Source organism: Echeneis naucrates, chromosome 2 (genome assembly GCF_900963305.1).
Source record: "Echeneis naucrates chromosome 2, fEcheNa1.1, whole genome shotgun sequence".
In the NCBI taxonomy this organism is placed as follows: Eukaryota; Metazoa; Chordata; class Actinopteri; order Carangiformes; family Echeneidae; genus Echeneis; species Echeneis naucrates.
Window position 1 is genome coordinate 7,516,024 of NC_042512.1, and position 18,383 is coordinate 7,534,406.

Below are 18,383 nucleotides of genomic sequence, written 5' to 3' on the forward strand. Positions count from 1 at the left end.
AGAGACGTGGCAGCAGATGATACAGCAGCAGCTAAAGTTGAACTCTGCTGACTGATGATCTGATGCTTTGATCCATCAGTTTATACTGAGAGTGAACTTTACACAGGATGTTATTGTGTTCCAGCTGCTGGAGGAGAACATCGTCTGTTTTGTGAAGAACGAGCTGAAGAAAATCAAAAGGAGTCTGAGTCCAGATTACCCACAATTCATGAAGAATGAGGATGATGAGATGGATGAAGAGCAGAGGAGGAGCAGAGAGGCATTTCTGAAGATCACAGTGAACTTCCTGAGGAGGATGAAGCAGGACGAGCTGGTTGACTGTCTACAGAGCAGTAAGAGGCTTTAACATGATGGATCAATAAGATATTCACTAAAGTCTGAGGAGACGGCGAGAAATATGATCATATTCTTATTTATGAGGTGAAGTAAACATCTAGCTTGTAGTTATGTTTTTAATCTCATTTCATTTTTGTTCATTTAGAAACTCATGCCACATTTTATCAACTTAAATTCAAGTCTGAGCTGAGGAAGAAGTTCCAGTGTGTGTTTGAGGGGATCTCTAAAGCAGGAAACCCAACCCTTCTGAATCAGATCTACACAGAGCTCTACATCACAGAGGGAGGGACTGGAGAGGTCAATGAGGAACATGAGGTCAGACAGATTGAAACAGCATCCAGGAAACAGGACAGAGCAGAAACAAGCATCAGACAAGAAGACATCTTTAAACCCCCACCTGGAAGAGACCAACCAATCAGAACAGTGATGACAAAGGGAGTGGCTGGCATTGGGAAAACCGTCTTAACACAGAAGTTCACTCTGGACTGGGCTGAAGACAAAGCCAACCAGGACATAGAGTTCACATTCCCCTTCACCTTCAGAGAGCTGAATGTGCTGAAAGAGAAGAAGTTCAGCTTGGTGGAACTTGTTCATCTCTTCTTCACTGAAACCAAAGAAGCAGGAATCTGCAGCTTTGATCAGTTCCAGGTTGTGTTCATCTTTGACGGTCTGGATGAGTGTCGACTTCCTCTGGACTTCCACAACACTGAGGTCCTGACTGATCCTACAGAGTCCACCTCAGTGGACGTGCTGCTGACAAACCTCATCAGGGGGAAACTGCTTCCCTCTGCTCGCCTCTGGATAACCACACGACCTGCAGCAGCCAATCAGATCCCTCCTCAGTGTGTTGACATGGTGACAGAGGTAAGAGGGTTCAATGACCTGCAGAAGGAGGAATACTTCAGGAAGCGGTTCAGACAAAAGAAGCAGGCCAGCAGGATCATCTCCCACATCAAGACCTCACGAAGCCTCCACATCATGTGCCACATCCCAGTCTTCTGCTGGATCACTGCTACAGTTCTGGAGGAGGTGTTGAAGACCAGAGAGGGAGGAGAGCTGCCCAAGACCCTGACTGAGATGTACATCCACTTCCTGGTGGTTCAGTCCAAACTGAAGAAGGTCAAGTACGATGGAGGAGCTGAGTCAGATCCACACTGGAGTCCAGAGACCAGGAAGATGATTGAGTCTCTGGGAAAAGTGGCTTTTGAGCAGCTGCAGAAAGGAAACCTGATCTTCTATGAATCAGACCTGACAGAGTGTGGCATCGATATCAGAGCAGCATCAGTTTACTCAGGAGTGTTGACACAGATCTTCAAAGAGGAGACAGGGCTGTACCAGGACAAGGTCTTCTGCTTCGTCCATCTGAGTGTTCAGGAGTTTCTGGCTGCTCTTCATGTCCATCTGACCTTCATCAACTCTGGAGTCAATCTGATGGCAGAAGAACAAACAACAACTTGGAGGTCTAAACTAATAAGGACTGGATCTAAAACAGCACGTCTCTACCAGAATGCTGTGGATGAGGCCTTACAGAGTCCACATGGACACCTGGAAATGTTCCTCCGGTTCCTTCTGGGTCTTTCACTGCAGACCAACCAAACTCTCCTACGAGGCCTGGTGACTCAGACAGGAAGTAGCTCAGAGACCAATCAGAAAACAGTCCAGTACATCAAGACAAAGATCAGTGAGAATCTGTCTCCAGAGAAAAGTATGAACCTGTTTCACTGTCTGAATGAACTGAATGATGGTTCTCTGGTGGAGGAGATCCAACAGTCCCTGAGATCAGGACGTCTCTCCACAGATAAACTGTCTCCTGCTCAATGGTCAGCTCTGGTCTTCATCTTACTGTCATCAGAAAAAGATCTGGATGTGTTTGACCTGAAGAAATACTCTGCTTCAGAGGAGGCTCTTCTGAGGCTGCTGCCAGTGGTCAAAGCCTCCAACAAAGTTCTGTATGTGCAAATAAATCCATCCAGATCAACTGAATCTTTTTATTCACTCAAGATAAAAAAAAGTTTTTGTAATTGTTTTCTCTTGTTTTGCCGATTCCTCTTCAGACTGAGTGGCTGTAACCTCTCAGACAGAAGCTGTGAAGCTCTGTCCTCAGTCCTCAGCTCCCAGTCCTCTAGTCTGAGAGATCTGGACTTGAGTAACAACAACCTGCAGGATTCAGGAGTGAAGCTGCTGTCTGCTGGACTGAAGAGTCCACACTGTGAACTGGAAACTCTCAGGTCAGAATTCATGATTGTGTGAAGACTTTTTATTTAGTTTCTTATTATATATTTTCATAAAAAAAATATATAAATGAGATGAACTGAAGAGGTTTGTAGATTTGTCCGGAAGTGTACTGTGCTGCCACGTCAGTAAAAGAAAAAAATGTTGCAACGATAAACTTTTCATGTGATTATGTGATAATTTATATTGTTATAATGAATGAATGGTTTCGTGTTTGAATGAGGAAATGGAGAAGGGATGTGGCTGATTTACACCATTTGATCAAGTTCTACTTCATGCTTGGGTTGAGACATGGCAAGATTCCATTATTGCGCACGGTGGATGATATTGTGTATGTATGTGTAAGTATGCATACACTACAAAGTTTTTAAAAATCATGGGGCTGTGTTACCTCCCCAGTTTGTCCAGAGGTATGGGGGGAGGGAGATAGCAAAAGATAAGCAAACCGGGATTGAAAAGAAATACCAAACACCAAAGAAAAGTGCTGCAGCCTCAGTCGCTCAGGTTAGAGAAAATGATTTTTATTATGAGCACAGAAAAACAAACCAAAAATCACTGGTTTCACCAGGATGCACTGTAAGCAATAAGAACTGAAAACACTGGTCCACATATAACCTAAGAAACAACCAGGAGAAACAAACTGCAGGTAAGCATCGAAAAGACAACTACCTTTCCACAGAAAGCGACACGAATGACTGTCAGCACCAACACACATGGCTGGCTGGCTGGCTGGCTGGCTGGCTGGCTGGGTGTGTGTGTGTGTGTGTGTGTGTGTGTGAGAGAGATATATATAACGTGATACAGATTTTTTTTATTTTACTGACGTGGCAGCACTACGCTTCAGTAGATTTGGGCAATAGCTTCATGCTCCATAATGAATGACTGATTTGACTGTTTCTTTGGGTGATGTATGTTGAGAAATGATGATGACCCACAATAACACAAAGATCATTGATGAGGACATTAATTATCAATGATTTGATCTTCATCTTTTATTCTTTACTCAGGTTGATGAACTGCAGGTTGTCAGAGATCAGCTGTTCTTCTCTGGTCTCAGCTCTGAAGTCCAACCCCTCCCATCTCAGAGAACTGGACCTGTGTTGGAATAACCTGAAGGATTCAGGACTGAAGGATCTGTGTGGTTTTCTGGAGCATCCTCACTGCAGACTGAAGACTCTGAGGTCAGTTCAGTTATTGTTGTACAAATTTTATCTTTAATCTAGAATTTATATTTGCATAAAACTTCAGTTCAATTATTTTGAATTAACAACATTTTAAATAGTCGCTTCATGTTTCCAGTATTCTTCTATCTGACTAACTGATTCTCCAGGTTCAGTTTTATTATTATCATTATTGTTGTTGACTTTGTAGTTGTTCTTGTCTTTATAGTTGTTTTCAGAAGTTGAATTTAATTGTTTAATGTATTGATACGGAAAAGGCTTACAGGAACCAAACAATTGGATGAATGTTGTGCTGCTGTTCGGGTGATGTTTGTTGAGAAATGATGATGACCCACAATAACAAAAAGATCATTGATGAGGACATTATCAATGATTTGATCTTCATCTTTTATTCTTCACTCAGGTTGAAGAACTGCAGTTTGTCAGAGATCAGCTGTTCTTCTCTGGTCTCAGCTCTGAAGTCCAACCCCTCCCATCTCAGAGAACTGGACCTGAGTCACAACAACCGGCAGGATTCAGGACTGAAGGATCTGTGTGGTTTTCTGGAGAGTCCTCACTGCAGATTGGAGACTATGAGGTTAGTTCGCTTATCGTTGTAGATCTTTTATGTTTAATCCAGAATTTGTCTTCAGATAGAACTTGAATTTATTCACGTTTGAACAACATTTTATACATTTGTTTCATGTTTCCACTTGTTCTAATACTGATAACGATAATAATAACTAGAAAATTCCAGGGAAATTTTGAAGTGCCACGGGACCCAGGGCCCGTCGTCCGTCGCCCGTCGTTCGTTGCCCGTCGCCCCTGACCTGGACGAGCAACCCACGTACCGTCATGCTGTCGAAAGCCTACCTGCTGAAATGTCCGTTCGGAGAACCGATTGAGCTTGATTCACTGAGTGTGTCTGTATATCTGTTTCTGTGTGTGTCTGTGTATCTGTCTCTGTGTATGTCTGTGTAAATGTGTGAGTGCATCTGTATATCTGTCTCTGTGTAAGTCTGTGTAAATGTGAGTGCATCTGTCTATCTGACTGTGTGTATGTCTGTCTATATGTATGAGTGCATCTGTATATCTGCCTCTATTTCTGTCTGTGTATATGTGTGAGTGCGTCTGGATATTTGTCTATGTGTGTGTCTGTGTACATGTGTGAGTGCGTCTGGATATTTGTCTCTGTGTGTGTCTGTGTACATGTGTGAGTGCGTCTGGATATCTGTCTCTGTGTGCGTCTGTATATCTGTCTGTGTCTGCATCTCTATATCTCTGTGTATCTTTGAGAAGAAATCATTCAAAGTGATGGCCATAGGCCACAGACAGAGTGAGATGAGACCAGCATGACAATTGATCTGTGATTGCGTAGTAAGCATAGGAGCTATCATAAAGCCTTTTGTCACAAACAGAGTTCAAAGTCTTCTGACCCGTTTAAACTTTGAACGGCGTTTCTGTGACAAAGTATGACGAAGCAGTGAGGCTCCAAAGTGGGGTGGGTTTGATCCACAGACCTGAGCTGAGAGAGATGCGGTCGTCACGGTGTATGCAACCCGCGTACCGTCATGCTGTCGAAAGCCTTCCTGCTGAAATTTCCGTTCGGAGAACCGATTGAGCTCGATTTCTCTTTGTATGTCTGTGTATATGTGTGAGTGCGTGTCTATACCTGTCTCTATTTCTGTCTGTGTATATGTGTAAGTGCTTCTGGATATCTGTCTCTGTGTGTGTCTGTGTATATGTCTGAGTGCATCTGTCTATCTGACTGTGTGTATGTCTGTGTATATGTGTGAGTGCATCTGTATATCTGTCTGTGTATGTCTGTGTATATGTCTGAGTGCGTGTCTATATCTGCCTCTATTTCTGTCTGTGTATATGTGTGAGTGCGTCTGTATATCTGTCTCTGTGTGTGTCTGTGTACATGTGTGAGTGCGTCTGGATATCTGTCTCTGTTTGCGTCTGTGTATATGTGTGAGTGCGTCTGGATATTTGTCTCTGTGTGTGTCTGTGTACATGTGTGAGTGCGTCTGGATATCTGTCTCTGTGTGCGTCTGTATATCTGTCTGTGTCTGCATCTCTATATATCTGTGTGTCTTTGAGACACACAGATATATATATCTGTGTGTCTTTGAGACATGAGACCTGAGCTGAGACCTGAGCTGAGAGAGATGCGGTCGTCACGGTGATTTGAGAATTCGTTCGGGTCAGAGCTCAGACTCTCCCGAAAACGCTCCGAAAAGTGGCTTTTGACCACGTCCCGAACTACTTCGAATTGCGAGCAAACCGTAGCTCCGGTCCGAAAAATGAAAACACCGTGAAAGACAGAAGAGTCTGGAGATTCCGAAAGTCTTTATTTGATTTGAAAAGTCCTTATAATGAGCGTGTAGGGACAGTGCGAAATCAGAGTGAAATTGTTTTTAGTGAAACCTTGATTTGCATTACAGTCAATTCGGCCAAAAACAGGTGTTTCTGACGCTCTGAGCCCTCCAGTTTAAATTTGGTGAGGAGTAGAGCTCTCAAACTTAGACTTTCTGAATCCCAAGACCTGTGTCTACGTTTTGCCAAAAAATCATTTGTCTCCCTTTCACGGTTTGGCCGTGAGCTCGAGTTAAACATGAAAATGTCGGTTACTTTTTCACAGTGCTCTCACTCTACTTAACGAGCGGCTCCACTCTAACTTTGAGGAAAAAGTGATTCGGACTGCTCCTTTGAGAGGTCGTAGTTCGAAAACCGTACCATTTAGGAGACAAAGGTTTGATATTCTGGAAAGAGCACAAGATTTCCTCCGTTTTAAAGTTAGAATGACATTTCTAGTTGCACGTATGACTGAGCTACGCGACTGAGAAAATAGGTGAAATTTTGAGGCGATTTTTCGTCGGCTCCCATGCATTCTCTATGGAAAATTTCGGCTGGTTTTTTGGGAATAACTTTGGGAAAAATTGGAATATCGACTACCCAGAACTTAGCACACTTTTCCCGATCGAGCCGCACGTTTTGATATATATATTGTTGGGCTCCGTCCAGTGGTACGACCCGCATTAGCTGCCGAAAATGTGACGGAATAATAATAATAAGTATGGACAATATTAAGTAGTGCCTCGTGCTATGCACAGAGGCCACTTACTTCTACTGTGTAGAAGTAGTGGCCTCTGTGCTTATAGCCCGTGGCACTAAATTATAATTATAATTAGAATAAAAGTTGTAATTCTTTCCAAATTTTTAATTTACCCTTACAAGGACCAAGGGAGATCTTAGTTCTTAATCAGGACTGGATCTTTAGAGTCTTGGTCTTTGTGTTGGAACAAAGTCTGATGTGGACCAGCAACATTTGAGATATTAAAGTGGGTGATGAGTTTGAAAAGGTGGAGAATTTCTGGATCAGGACATTTCTGACTGATTATCAGTCATCTGAGCTCCATGATTTGTTCTTTTCCAGGTTGAGATGCTGTTGGTTGTCAGAGATCAGCTGTTCTTCTCTGGCCTCAGCTCTGAAGTCCAACCCCTCCCATCTCAGAGAACTGGACCTGAGAGGAAACCTCCTGCAGGATCCAGATGTGAAGGAGCTGCGTGATCTTGTGGAGAGTCCAGACTGTAGACTGGAGACTCTGAGGTCAGTCCACTGTGGTAGATCTTTAATCCACCGCTGAATCTAATGTCCTAATAAATGTCTTCAGACTTGGAGGGTGTGGAGCTGAGGACCAGAGTCAGTTGTGTTGTTGAGACTCCAGCCCTCATGGGGCTTTCAGACACGTGGCCGTGGCCCCCCTGTGCTCTGAAAGCTGTTATTTCCAAAGGATTGGAGCTCCACCACAGGTTTCCCTGCACTGAGCACAGTTCATGTGCAGCACAGTGATAGTTGTGTTTCTTTGTGGTGTGGTCATACTCAGTCAGTGTGTTACTGCAGTAGATGGAGTTCAGAGCAGCGATACAGAAGCTGAGTGATGAGCTGCTGTGGACGGAGTCAACATCAAAAAGCTCTTCTACACACTTTGAAAACAAACAGTCCAACACATGTTGAAATGTTCTTCATTTAGAAGATTTCAGAGCTTCATCTTCACGTCAAAGCAGAAATTTCCTTTGCTGCCACATATTTATGAAGCAGCCAACTGCTGTATTCCTACACACAGTATGTCCTGTATTCCACTGCAGCCGCAGGTCAGCTGAGGGAATCACTTTGTTTTAGAGTGAGGAGCTGCTGAACTTCAGCCTCCAGTGGCTGAAATGACAATTACACTGAAGAAACACTTAAACATCCAGACAGAATGTGGTGGAACTTTTTTTCTTTTCTTTTTTTCTTTTTTTCTTCTGAGCATTTCTGACTGATTATCAATGATTTTATCTGCATCTTTTATTCCTTATTCAGATTTGACAACTCCAGTTTGTCAGAGATCAGCTGTTCTTCTCTGGTCTCAGCTCTGAAGTCCAACCCCTCCCATCTCAGAGAACTGGACCTGAATCAGAACGACCTGCAGGATTCAGGACTGAAGGATCTGTGTGGTTTTCTGGAGAGTCCTCACTGTAGACTGCAGACTCTGAGGTCAGACTCATGTTTTATTTCTGCTCTCAGATTAATATGATGTTACAGTTGTGGTGACTCTGACCTGCAGACAGGTTTATATTTATGAGGGAAAATCCTCTTCAGGTTTTAACACGTAAAGTTTTAAGTGTTTGAAATTCACTTTTGAAAACTGACTTTTCAATAATTTCAAACTGACATTTGAATTTGACACAGTTTATAGTCACAATGTTAACATTTTGAGTCAGTTCAGGTTCTTTCATGTTTAATTTTTTCATTAAATCTTGTCACTGTTTGTAGTTGACTGTTGTGAGGCTGCTTCCTGTTGGTTCAGCTATTTGGATTTCATTTTCTAAACTTCTACTTTCTAAACCTTCAGCTCTGAACAGATGAAGAAACATTTAACGCTTTCAAGCAGGAACTTTGTCTCCTAAAGTCACGTCTTTTATTCTTTATTCAGGTTCAGTCGTTGCAGATTGTCAGAGATCAGCTGTTCTTCTCTGGTCTCAGCTCTGAAGTCCAACCCCTCCCATCTCAGAGAACTGGACCTGAGTCACAACAATTACCTGCAGGGTTTAGGACTGAAGGATCTGTGTGGTTTTCTGCGGAGTCCTCACTGTAGACTGGAGACTCTGAGGTCAGACTCATGTTTTATTTCTTCTCTCAGATTAATATGATGTTACAGTTGTGGTGACTCTGACCTGCAGACAGGTTTATATTTATGAGGGAAAATCCTCTTCAGGTTTTAACATTTAAATTATTAAAGGGTTGAAAGTCACCTTTGAAAACTGATTTTCATTAATTTGAAGATGACATTTCAATTTCAGACAGTTTATCAATCAATCTTGTATTTTGGAAAGGGGGCATCATTTATTCATGAATATTTGTATTTGGGTTGAGATGGATACTCGGCTGAAACAAGTATGCTGTGCGGACAGAGATATACTGTTGAGTATGAGTATGATTACCATACGAGTAATACGAATCAATATCCGTGCTTGGGCTGAAGAAACATCCTCTTCAGGGAACTGTGTTTGTGTGTGTCTGCGTCCTGTGATCGGCTTGTCACAGACCACCCCCCCATCCACCCACTGCAACCCTAAACAGCACACAGAGACAGCCTCTCTGCATTTTCGCCAACACCTCTGTTTTCAGCAACAGCTCACATCGTTTGCTCGTTTCTATTGAGTATGTTTCTTCAGCATGCTCCTCCCTCGAAACAGATTATCAGCAGAGTAACTCTGAAAAAAATATTGATTTGTAACAGAAGCGGTGCTTGTGTGACAGGACAGGGCTGCAGCACATGTATGGTAACTTGTAATGCTTTAAAATCATGATGTTGACAGTTTGGGTCAGTTCAGGTTCTTTAAAGCGTTGAATTTTCTCATTAAATCTTGTCACTGTTTCTATTTGACTGTTGTGAAGCTGCTTCCTGTTGGTTCAGCTGTTAGACTTTCATTTTCTAAACTTCTACTTTCTAAACCTTCAGCTCTGAACAGATGATGAAACATTGAACATTTTCAAGCAGGAAGTTTGTCTCCCAAAGTCACATCTTTTATTCTTTACTCAGGTTGAAGAACTGCAGTTTGTCAGAGATCAGTTGTTCTTCTCTGGTCTCAGCTCTGAACAACATTTTAAATAGTTGCTTCATGTTTCCAGTATTCCTGTATCTGACTAACTGATTCTCCAGGTTCAGTTTTATTATTATCATTATTGTTGTTGACTTTGTAGTTGTTCTTGTCTTTATAGTTGTTTTCAGAAGTTGAATTTAATTGTTTAATGTATTGATACGGAAAAGGCTTACAGGAACCAAACAATTGGATGAATGTTGTGCTGCTGTTCGGGTGATGTTTGTTGAGAAATGATGATGACCCACAATAACACAAAGATCATTGATGAGGACATTATCAATGATTTGATCTTCATCTTTTATTCTTCACTCAGGTTGAAGAACTGCAGTTTGTCAGAGATCAGCTGTTTTTCTCTGGTCTCAGCTCTGAAGTCCAACCCCTCCCATCTCAGAGAACTGGACCTGAATCAGAACTACCTGCAGGATTCAGGACTGAAGGATCTGTGTGGTTTTCTGGAGAGTCCTCACTGCAGACTGGAGACTCTGAGGTCAGACTCATGTTTTATTTCTGCTCTCAGATTAATATGATGTTACAGTTGTGGTGACTCTGACCTGCAGACATCAGGCTGATATTATACTGATCCACACTGAGGATCTTCATGCTGACGTCTGTTTTCTTCTTCTCTGGTTTAGTCCAGTCAGTGTGGCAGACAAATGTTGAACTACAGATTTAAAACTTGAAGAAAAGAAGAAAATTCCTACAGTGTTTCAATGACAGGAAACATTTTTCCACACTGACATGAACAATATATTGTCAGTGTTTGTTTATTTATTCATTTTTTTTGGTTCCAACACGACTATAAAGTCATGTGACTAAAGCAGACTGACTGAGAGATTCAGACCAAACTCAGCATGTTTGTTAAACGTGGTAATGCTGAATGAAGTGAAAATGTTCCAGATGTTGTGAACCAAGTGTCGACTTTTCTCCAGAGTTCAGTCTGACATTTTGTTGTCTTTGAAAACTTGAGGATGTTCAGTAGAATCTCTAATAAACATGAGTTCGTACAGATGGAGCCACAGTTGGAGCTGGTAGAGTTTAAGAGGTGGAGTCACTACATCTTTATGGAAGCAGCAGCATGTTGTCATTAAAATTAATGAGAGCTGTTTGTCACTGTTTGTATTTGACTGTTGTGAAGCTGCTTCCTGTTGGTTCAGCTGTTTGACTTTCATTTTCTAAATTTTTACTTTTTAAACCTTCAGCTCTGAACAGATAATGAAACATTGAACACTTTCAAGCAGGAACTTTGTTTCCTAAAGTCACATCTTTTATTCTTTACTCAGGTTGGAGAACTGCAGTTTGTCAGAGATCAGCTGTTCTTCTCTGGTCACAGCTCTGAAGTCCAACCCCTCCCATCTCAGAGAACTGGACCTGAGTTGGAATGACCTGCAGGATTCAGGACTGAAGGATCTGTGTGGTTTTCTGAAGAGTCCTTACTGTAGACTGGAGACTCTGAGGTCAGACTCATGTTTTATTTCTGCTCTCAGATTAATATGATGTTACAGTTGTGGTGACTCTGACCTGCAGACATCAGGCTGATATTATACTGATCCTCACTGAGGATCTTCATGCTGACGTCTGTTTTCTTCTTCTCTGGTTTAGTCCAGTCAGTGTGGCAGAGAAATGTTGAACGACAGATTTAAAACTTGAAGAAAACAAGAAAAATCCTTTAGTGTTTCAATGACAGGAAACATTTTTCCACATTGACATGAACAAATATATTGTCAGTGTTTTCTTGTTCCAACACGACTATAAATTCATGTCACTAAAGCAGACTGACTGAGAGATAAAGACCAAACTCAGCATGTTTGTTAAACGTGGTCACCGCTGAGTGAAATGAAAATGTTACAGATGTTGTGAACCATGTGTTAACTTCTCAGATGGTTGAGGTGGATCCGCTACATCTTTATGGAAGCAGCAGCATGTTGTCATTAATATTAACGAGAGCTGTTGGACTGTTGTGAAGCTGCTTCCTGTTGGTTCAGCTGTTTGACTTTCATTTTCTAAACTTCTACTTTCCAAACCTTCAGCTCTGAACAGATGATGAAACATTTAACTCTTTTAAGCAGGGACTTTGTCTCCTAAAGTCACATCTTTTATTCTTTACTCAGGTTGAGGTGCTGCAGTTTGTCAGAGATCAGCTTTTCTTCTCTGGTCTCAGCTCTGAAGTCCAACCCCTCCCATCTCAGAGAGCTGGACCTGAGTCGGAACCGACTGAAGGACTCAGACCTGAAGGATCTGTGTGATCTTGTGAAGAGTCCAGACTTCAGACTGGAGACTCTGAGGTCAGTAGAGTTGGACTCAGTTCATGTTCCTTTCAGTAATATTGTTTAAATCCAGTATCAGAGCAAAGTCTGTTTCAGGTGAACCTTCAAACTCCTCAGTGAAGCTGTGAGAGGAGAACAGAAACACATTTCAGGATTAGACAGAAAGACAGAGAGAAAACAGTCAGCCAATCAGATCAGTCAGAGGACTGTTGTGATCATGTGACCATCAAATGAAGCAGATTCCAGCTGAAGAACTCAGAGATGTTCAGATTCTGGTCCTCGTCCATCAAACTGTCAGATCTAAGCTGAGACTGTTTGTGAGTTTCCAGCTCAGTGTGTTCACTCCAACACGTTAACATGAGCTGAGAGGAAGCAGCTGCTGCACATCTGGACTGAACAGGACTGAAGTCCCTGCAGGTCTTTATGCTGGATCTGCATCACTGACTGACAGCTGATGGACAGAGTCAGGAAACACTGATGGATCTGCCCTCTTCTTCTTCTCTACACAGGAGGTGGTGAAGAGGAAGATGTGTGCTGATGGAGGATCAGCTGCTTCCTGATGATCCAGATGTTGCAGCAGCAGCTTGTCCAGACTCTGGACCATGTTCCTGGGAGGTGGAGAGGAGAGCTTCATCCAGCAGAGACTGACAGAGGAATCAGAACTGGTCTGAGAACAGAGTCCAGTCCACCATGATCCCAGAGACTCCTCAAGTCCTCCTCTCCTCTCAGCCAGCTCCTCCAAACTCCACCTGGGGTTTAGGTTCAGCTTCTTCTGGACCCTTTGGGCTGCTTTGGGGACATTTATACAAGCATTTTTTTTGTTCGTATAAAACATTTCCATGTGAAATATTTAACTGTCAGTCGGCACTGATTAAACTTTTAAATAGGCCCTTTCTTCACTTCATAAAATGTAATTGTGTGTTTTTTTTTTTATCATTATCTCAACTAATTCTTATTTTTAACATGTTCCAAAAAAAGTATGTAAATACATAACAGGATGCTGAAAGAGCAGAACTCAGAGGACACTGCAATTTTTATTTCTTGTACTAAAAGACCTTTGTAAGACAAACAATGTCCTGTTTTAATCTGTGTGTGTGTGGTGATGATGTGGCCTGGGTGGGGATATTGTTTATTTTTATATTTTAATGTTTAAAGAACTTTGTGTAACATTGCTATTAGTTTGAGAAGTTTTGCATTAATAAAGTTCAAATTATTGATATAGTGATATAATATTGTCTGAATGTGCTGCTGCTGAACTGGGACTCATGAGTTCCACTCTGAACCAATGAGTCATGAATCATGAGTCTGACTGTGAACCAGTCTACAGTATGTGCTGTGGGTGAGTGACAGCTCATAGCGGGGAGGGAAAGGGAGTGAAACAGCAAACCAGAGCTGCTGCTTTTCCTCCTTCTTTCTATATGAACATGAGCACCATGATGCACACTGCTGTGTTCTCATATCAAGCTCATGTTCACCTTCTTTCTTTCACAGGGAGAACATGAAAGAAGCTGAAGCTGAACTCAGCCTTCCAACTTTAGTGCTCCGTGTCACAGACTGATCCATTTTCTGACGTTATAGTCCACACCAGGCTGCAGCCTCTCTGTGTGACACTTTGTTCATCATTATTTTCACACTTTAGTTCCTGCTTCTTTTCATTTAGGCTCCATGTAGGCTGTTCATGATGACTTTGTTTGTGTGTGGCTGTTTTCTTCTGAATGTGGGATCTCTGTCTGAATGAAAGTTTCACAATCACTGCCTCAGACTGCATTCAGAAGGAATTGTTGAAGTCATAGAAGCTGAAGAGTTGATGATCAGAGGCTGACAGCTAAAGGAAGCTAGAATGCACACTGCTCTCTGACAGAGTCGGCCTCCCTCCACATTTAGGAGGCTTTTTCACTGCTTACAATAGCTGACAAAGGGCTCATCTGGGATTTGAACCCCGGACCTGTCACACCCTGAGCCAGAATCATCCTGATTGTTCCTGGAATGGTTTGGTTAGTCAGAGTGTGTCTGTGTGTGTTCTTGTCTCTCTGAGTGGTTGGAAATGAAAATGGAGATCGGTAGAAGCAGATGACTCTGAGGATGAATGAATGTTTCACTGACAACATCAACAACTGTTTACTCACCTCAAAACGAGGCTGTGTGACGTCACTGGAGATCAAAGGCATTTCCTGTCCTTCATCGCTCTCCCACGCGACACCAACTCAAACGTCACACTCGCATTAGATTCAGCCGGAACGGCGCATGCGCACGAAGAAGCTCACGCTTGTCTCGCGAACGAGTGAAACACAAATCAGCTGTTATTAGACAAATAAGTGGCGTTAAATTGAACTAAAACCAAATCTGTTGGTTTGTTCCGCCTTCTACTTATTAAAATGCGTCTTTTCCTGCTTTCGCTCATTTTTGCAATCACAGACTGAGCGAAGCTGCGCACCTCATCCACTGTGTGTGTGTGTGTGTGTGTGTGTGTGTGTGTGTGTGTGCTCTCTCTGCTGGTCTGAGCTCTCAGTTCATTTAAATACTTTGTTGGATCTTTCTGTCTGTATCATGTCAGAAACTCTGAAACACTCTGAACTTCTTTAAAACACGGTGGATTTACTGATATCAAAGTGTCCAGCAGTCCATGATGGATTATAATAGAAAGATATCAACTTTAATGTAAATACATTGTTGTATATAAACACAGAAATTACAATAATCATCTGTAAAACTTGTAAAAAATGTTGCCGTCTCACTCAGCGGAGGAACAAAGGAGGAGCTTGTGTGAGAAAAACAGAAAAAAGAAGACTCCCTGATCGGGTTAGTTGCCACGTTATAAAATGCAGGAAGTACTTCTGAACATGCAGCAAGTGTTGAAGGCTGCTGATGACTGGAGAATCGTGACGTCATTGTAAAACTCTTTACACAAGCATTGGTGGTTCAGTGGTAGAATTCTCGCCTGCCACGCGGGAGGCCCGGGTTCGATTCCCGGCCAATGCAGAGTAACTTTTTACCAACATCCAGATGTTAGAAACACAGTGCTGCTTGGAAAATACCCTGATAGACTCCAACACACTGTGACTTTGTGAAACAACCAGTGGAGCCCCCTGGTGGTCAGTAGAAGTGCAGCCCCTCTGAGCTGGTGGCAGACCAAGGCTTCAGTCTGCACACATCTTCCACATGTGATGGCACACACACTGTGTATTGTGGCAACATCCGTCCCCTCAGAGAGAATCTGCTCTTTAACCCTCCTGTCGTTTTCACCCCCCGCCCCTTACTTTAGTGTTCCTGCTCTGTTTGATACGGTGGCCGGTAAGTGCAAAACTAAATTACAAAGTGCCAAACACTTTTACAAAGCGTGAAACTAATTTACATGTTGGGAAAAATTTTTACATTTTATTTCACAAAATTACATAAGGAAAACACTTTTAACACGGACAAAACAAATTTACATTTGAGAAAACTAATTTCCAAACGACAGAATCTTCCGGAAGGGGAATGTACCAAATGCCGGAAGTGATCCAGAAGAAGATTGACTGTGAGCTCAAAAAGTTTGTATCGGTTTGTGTGGCGGGAAAAACTTTGCTGAGTGAAAGTTTATGGCAGCATGGAGTAAATGATGTTTTGGCCGTTTTGTGGAAACAACTTGAGCCAATTTACGCGGTTGTGTTTTCCGTGCGGACGATCTGTAGAATGTTTAACGTTGATGAACGGACCAGACGGAAGGAGCACGCGCACAGAAGACATCTAATAAACAGCCGGAAAATGCTAAACAAGCTAAGTGTAGCATCGCGCTAACTAGCTGAAGCCGCTGTCAGACATGCAGTGAATTAAAGTGCACCGTTTCATGGAGGACAGAAAGTCAAAGTCAAAAGAACTGTGGGCCGAAAGGAAGCAGGTCCAGGTACGTGTGTGGATATATCTGTGAAATATGGAAGTCAATATGTGTGTGTGTGAAATGAATGATATCTTTTTGTTATTTTAGCAGATAAACATGGATTGATGGCGCCACATGGAGCTGATTTAAAAGCTCAGAGAGGGAAAACACTCCCATTATATACAGATCCGGAGGTAGCAGCACCTGATCTACTGAAGCATGATGTGAAGTTTACACGGTGCAAACATCAGCCTGCGGACTCTTAAAAGGATGATTCCTCTCCAAACGCCATCAGCTTGGGACTTCGTGGACCTGGACAACTGTTTGGCTATCGGACGATGTGGCAGGTACTCAGACAAAAGTCCAATCTTCGAGTGAAGAGAGATGATGTGATGAATGAGAGAGCACGCAGAAGGTTTCTAAGAAGAAGCTGCTCCTCAATGGGAGCGAACTGTATGTGGCATGCAGATGGTTCTGATAAACTGGCTCTCTCAGGACGCATGGATGGATTTTTTCACCTAAAGTGCTGTGGCTCCAATGTGGACCGACAAATAACAAGAAGCCAACAGTGATCGCTGAGAATCTCCTCTCATGAGACTGAGGACTGATTGTGGCACGGAGAATGGCATTATGGCTGCCATTCAGTCTCCCCTACGCCTCCATCATGATGACTGCTGCTCTGGGCCGTCCAGCCACATGTATGGCTCATCCACGAATAAGCAGCGTGTTGAATCCTGGTGGGCCATATTTAGAAGGGGAAGGTAAGTGGCCTTCATGAAGTCATTTTATTATGACTGACCTTTCATTTGATTTTTATCTTTATGTTCTATCTCAGATTAACTCCTCTAAACATATATAATAATTGAGGCTGGGACTTTAACGCGTATTAGATTTTTTTAACGGAGTCCCACTTCTACTAATAATATATATTTACTTCCGATTCTATCCATTTCTACAGGTCTCAGTTCTGGATGGAGTTGTTTGCTGGATACTTCAACGGGAGCCATGAGCATCAGTGCCTTCTGAGATGTTGCTATGGTGATGTTGGATGAGTGTGTGAGACTGTGGAACAGTCACAGGATTCACACTTCCAGAACAGCGTCATGTCCAATGAACTGTACTGCTGACCACACAGGTAATATTGGTGATGGATGGATATTCCATGTTTGTTTTATTTATTTATTGCTAAAATTTAAATAAATGCTATTTATTGTATCTAACACAGATTTGGTTCCACAGACTGGATTTGAGATTGAACCAGCTGATTTGGATGCTGTTCCAGAGGCGAGCCTGTCAATAGCTCCATGTGGGGACTCAAACATGCAGGAGGACTTTGACTTTGTTATGGAGCACAAACAACTACAGAAGCCAGAGAACTGGGAGTCTGCAACAGAACTGTACATGAAGCTGAAAGAAACTGCTCAGCTGTGAGTCAGTGAGAAAGGGAATTTTCCCTTCCTGCATTATCAAGTGCTTGTTCATTGGGGTTTCTGTCCTATTTCTTTTTTTTTTTTTAATTAATTAATTTTTTTAATGTACATGTCAAGAGCCATGAGATGACTGTGCTGTGATTTGGTATTAGACAAGTAACACAAAATTGAATCAAATATTGCCATGACTGAAAAACATGCAATTTTTCTGTTTTAAAATAGTTTGGAAAAAACTCATAACTAATCTCTCACAGATGCAATCAGAAGGTAATATTTGCAATTTTTTTATTGTAAACATAACATTTGCATTCCCATTGTTTCATTTCTTCAGATGAACAGGTACCAGAATCATTTGGAAACATCACAAGGAAAAGTGAATGACAAACTATGAAATCTGATTTGGAGTGGTGGATAAAGACCACTCAAAGACACAGTCGCCCAAAGTTTGACTTTCTTTAAGTCTCCTGTTACTTCCTGATGGACTGAGGTCAGGTTTGAAGAGTCTCAAGTTCCAGACCAGTGAGTGGCTTTTCAGAGTGGCACAGGACAGGGGCCAGCAAAGTAGGCTGTTGCTGCAGTGCAGTCAGAAACTGAAGAGCTGAAAGACCATCTTTGAATCTAAAAAGTGACCACAAACATTGTTTCACATTTAAATGACCTAAAGAAACTTCAATGTTTTCTAAAATGACTATCCACCCAAACATATAGAAATGAGTAAAAATGGTTGTGTGTTGAACATTACTGATTTAAAGAAGAACTCTGTGTCTTGCTTTGCACTTGGCAGGGTAAATGTTTTTGAAAAATAGTTCAAGCAACAAAGCGTATGTCATGTGATATATAAAGTTAATGATCATTAACCATTAGTGTTGTTTACATCTAACCCTGTTCATACCATTTGCATTGTACACCAAGTACCGATGTCCTTCTGGTCCATCAGAAATGGGCCGGTCTTTCA

General features: G+C 42.1%; 1 protein-coding gene and 1 non-coding gene across 2 annotated transcripts; both read left to right on the top strand.

Moving 5' to 3' along the window:
- Positions 1-182: 182 nt before the first annotated feature.
- Positions 183-12,712, top strand: LOC115057533 (NACHT, LRR and PYD domains-containing protein 3-like). The gene is made up of 8 exons (XM_029524691.1): positions 183-332; positions 482-651; positions 3,598-3,749; positions 4,153-4,326; positions 7,168-7,341; positions 8,095-8,268; positions 11,987-12,160; positions 12,652-12,712. The coding sequence occupies exons 1-8, from the start codon at positions 209-211 to the stop codon at positions 12,659-12,661; spliced, it is 1,152 nt and encodes a 383-aa protein (XP_029380551.1). The 5' UTR covers positions 183-208; the 3' UTR covers positions 12,662-12,712.
- Positions 12,713-15,050: 2,338 nt separating this feature from the next.
- Positions 15,051-15,121, top strand: trnag-gcc (transfer RNA glycine (anticodon GCC)). Its single transcript has one exon. It is a non-coding gene; the product is annotated as a tRNA-Gly (tRNA).
- The last annotated feature ends 3,262 nt before the right edge of the window (positions 15,122-18,383 follow it).